General features: G+C 35.1%; 1 protein-coding gene across 1 annotated transcript; it reads left to right on the top strand.

Annotated features, from left to right (window-relative positions):
* Positions 1 to 2308: 2308 nt before the first annotated feature.
* On the top strand, positions 2309 to 3172 carry LOC116123230 (ribosomal protein S1, mitochondrial-like). Its single transcript, XM_031409032.1, has one exon. The coding sequence runs from the start codon at positions 2394 to 2396 to the stop codon at positions 3003 to 3005; it is 612 nt and encodes a 203-aa protein (XP_031264892.1). The 5' UTR covers positions 2309 to 2393; the 3' UTR covers positions 3006 to 3172.

The following is a 3172-nucleotide window of genomic DNA, read 5'->3' as shown; positions in this document are numbered from 1 at the left end:
TACCTTCTCAGGCTACATTTCCCTGCTTATCCTTATTAACCTTCCGCACCCAACAAAATGAAGATTAATAGTTCAAAGTGTTTAAGCTTTATGGAATTCTATCTAGATTTCGTAGATCGCTAAACCTATCTCTAGCGTTTGCTTTATCTATGGTATTTATCCCAAGAGGCACAATCACAAATCACTTCTCAGTCTCATTGTGAACAACACACATTTGAATGGTGATCAAGCATCCAAAAATCATTAAGCAAAGAGATAAACACTCAATCATAAAATTAAAACTCAAATTAAATCAATTCATATAAATTTGAATCATTGTATCAAGATTACATCAAACCCTAGCTAAACAACTCAGTTCATAGTCAAAAACAAAATAAAATAATAGAAACAAACTGAATCAAGATTCATCATTGAAAAACAAGCAAAAGATGGAGAAATCTTCTCTAATTTGAAGCTCAAATCTTCAATAATCTCCTCTTTCCATGAGCTGTCTCCCAAATGACGAACCAAGCCTCTTTCTCTTCCTTTTTCGCTCTAATTTATATCTCTCTCACTTAAGGATCAAGCCCTAGCAAGCCAAACGCGTCGTTTTATTTTTAAATCTGACGCAGGTCACCGCGGTGAAGACTTTCGGGCCAAATATGAGCATGATAGAGTCTGAATCTGAAAAAGTGTTAAACATATGAATTGTAGCCCTTTCAATTATCTTTCCTTTCATTAAAGAATCAGCACAATCCGAGGTCTACATCTCAAGTTATGGCAGAAATACTAAAGCACATCCAAAGACATTTTTCTTCAGTTCCTAGCGTACTTTTCACAACTTCAAGCCAAGTTTTCACCCTTTTCCAGTCGGAATTAGGAAAAACCCAAAACATGAAAGTTGCATCTCTTCTTCTTAGCTTTCCAAAGCTTCTAAATTCAGGTCATTCCGAGTTTCCAAGCTCAAGTTACACAATTTACGCTCAAAACTGTCATTTATGCTAAAAATTACCGTTTAGGCCTGCAAAGACAAATTAATAGAATTAGGTAGCAATTATAGCCCAAATTGTATGAAAAGTATCCTAAATCCTATCAAAATTCAATGCAAAATCATAGTGTAAAATATGATTATCAGTACCCCAATAGTAGTTCGGTCTCTTGATCCTAAGAAAGATCAATTTCATCATAAGGAAGATGATGAAAAGATACTTGGTCCTGAAATACCATATCTGAATATAATAGGTGCAATATTATATTTAGCATAATGTACGAGACCAAAAATCGTATTTACAATAAATTTGCCGACAAGATTTAGCTTTGACCAACTCACCGACATTGGAATTGGATCAAACATATCTTTCGTTACATTGATGGAACAAAAGGCTTGAGATTATTTTATCCAAAGAAACATACATTTTAATAATCATAAATTAATTGGATATGTAGATGTTCGGTATTTTTTATCCCCACAAAGCCCACTCGCAAACGAGATATGCTTTTACTTAGAATGACACTGAAATATCATGGCGCTCTATAAAACAAATAATGGTTGCCATTTCTTCTAATCAGTCTGAGATACTTGCGCTTTATGAAGCCAACCAAGAATGTGTATGGTTAAGATCTGTCATCCATCATATCAAGAATATATGTAAGTTACCATATACCTTAGATACTCGTATAATTATAAATGAAGACAATACAACATGTATTGCTTAAGTCAAATGAGGATATATCAAAGACAAAACTAAGCATATTTCACCGAAGTTTTTTTATACTCATAAACTCTAGCAAAATCGATAGATTGATGTTAATAATACACTCTAGTGATAATCTTGTACATTTATTTACTAAGACCCTACCGACATCAATATTTGAAAACTTAGTATATGACATCAGTATACGACGACTTAACAAGTAACTAGGTTAAATTTTGTCATTATGAGGGGGAGCATTGATCATTAAGGAGAACATCAACTAGGTGGAGTTTTAGAAAGAACTATTATATTAGACATATGTGTACTATACTCTTTTTTCCTTCACCATGTTTTGTCTCACTGGTTTTCCTAACAAGCTTTTTAGTGAGCTAATACAAAGCATGATGAGCGCCACTTTGCAGTTTCACTGTAAGGTTGTATTTCTTTACTTGCAACTTTTTGCAAACCAAATCACTGATTGCATCACATCTAACCAAAAGCAAATTTTGGTCAAGCGCACGGCTACGAACATTACACGTGTACGGATAGAGCTAATCTCAACCGCTAAAATTAGGGTTAGGTTTGCCTCTTTCCTCACAAAACAAAGAACATGCTTATTTTCTCCTGTTTTTTCCTTGTCAAAATCTAATTTTCTCTCGATTTTTCTTAGTTACCCTTTCTCTCGTCAAAACACTAAAAAGAAAATCTAAAAGCCATACGATGAGCATCTACTTGAGTCGATTATTTCCAAGATCTAATTCAAGTTTTCTCTTATGTAGTGGAAACGCCTTACAATCTGAAGTTTTTCGCTTAAGGGACAAAATGTTCTTGGTGGATGCAGGAATTGGGACCCCCAAAATTTGTATGCAAGATGAGCTTACAGGCGTGCCAATCAACCGAGCCACCAGGTTTGAGAATATGGTGGGATTTAAGGATCTAGTGGCCCGTGAATCACTGATCAGAGAGAAGATGTTGGAGAGATTCTTCATCGATCTAGTGGCCGGTGAATCACTGATCAAAGAGCAAGCAGCCGCCAGGTTTACTGATTTGGTGGGATCCACAGATGTAGTGGCTGGTGAGCCGCTTCTTCTTCTTCCACGAAAATTCAGACAAGAGCGAGCTTGGATGGAACTGAACAAGATTTGGCGAACGAATACAAAGGTCAAAGGCTTTATTATTGAGAAAGTCAGAGGAGGTTATTCGGTAGCCATCGCAGGTTTCATTGCTTTTCTTCCATTCCGTCCTCTTCATTTTAAAAATCAAAGGATGTTGAATGATCGATTCGCCATTGAGAGCCTTAACCCCAAAAGGACGCAATTGGTGGTGTTCTAACAAAAAATAAAAATTGTAATTTTTTTTTTTTTTTTTTTTTTTTTTCTTGTTGAGTTGAAGCTGTTTCTTGGTTGTTTATTTGTTTGTAGGATTGTTGATTTAATATTTGTGATGAAGGAGTAGGTAGAAATGATTTTGATTAATTGGAATGTGTTGATTTTCATTCA

Source organism: Pistacia vera, unplaced genomic scaffold, assembly GCF_008641045.1.
Source record: "Pistacia vera cultivar Batoury unplaced genomic scaffold, PisVer_v2 Contig140, whole genome shotgun sequence".
Lineage (NCBI taxonomy): Eukaryota > Viridiplantae > Streptophyta > Magnoliopsida > Sapindales > Anacardiaceae > Pistacia > Pistacia vera.
Note: the sequence above shows the minus strand (reverse complement) of the source record. Positions and strands in the feature narration are given on the sequence as shown.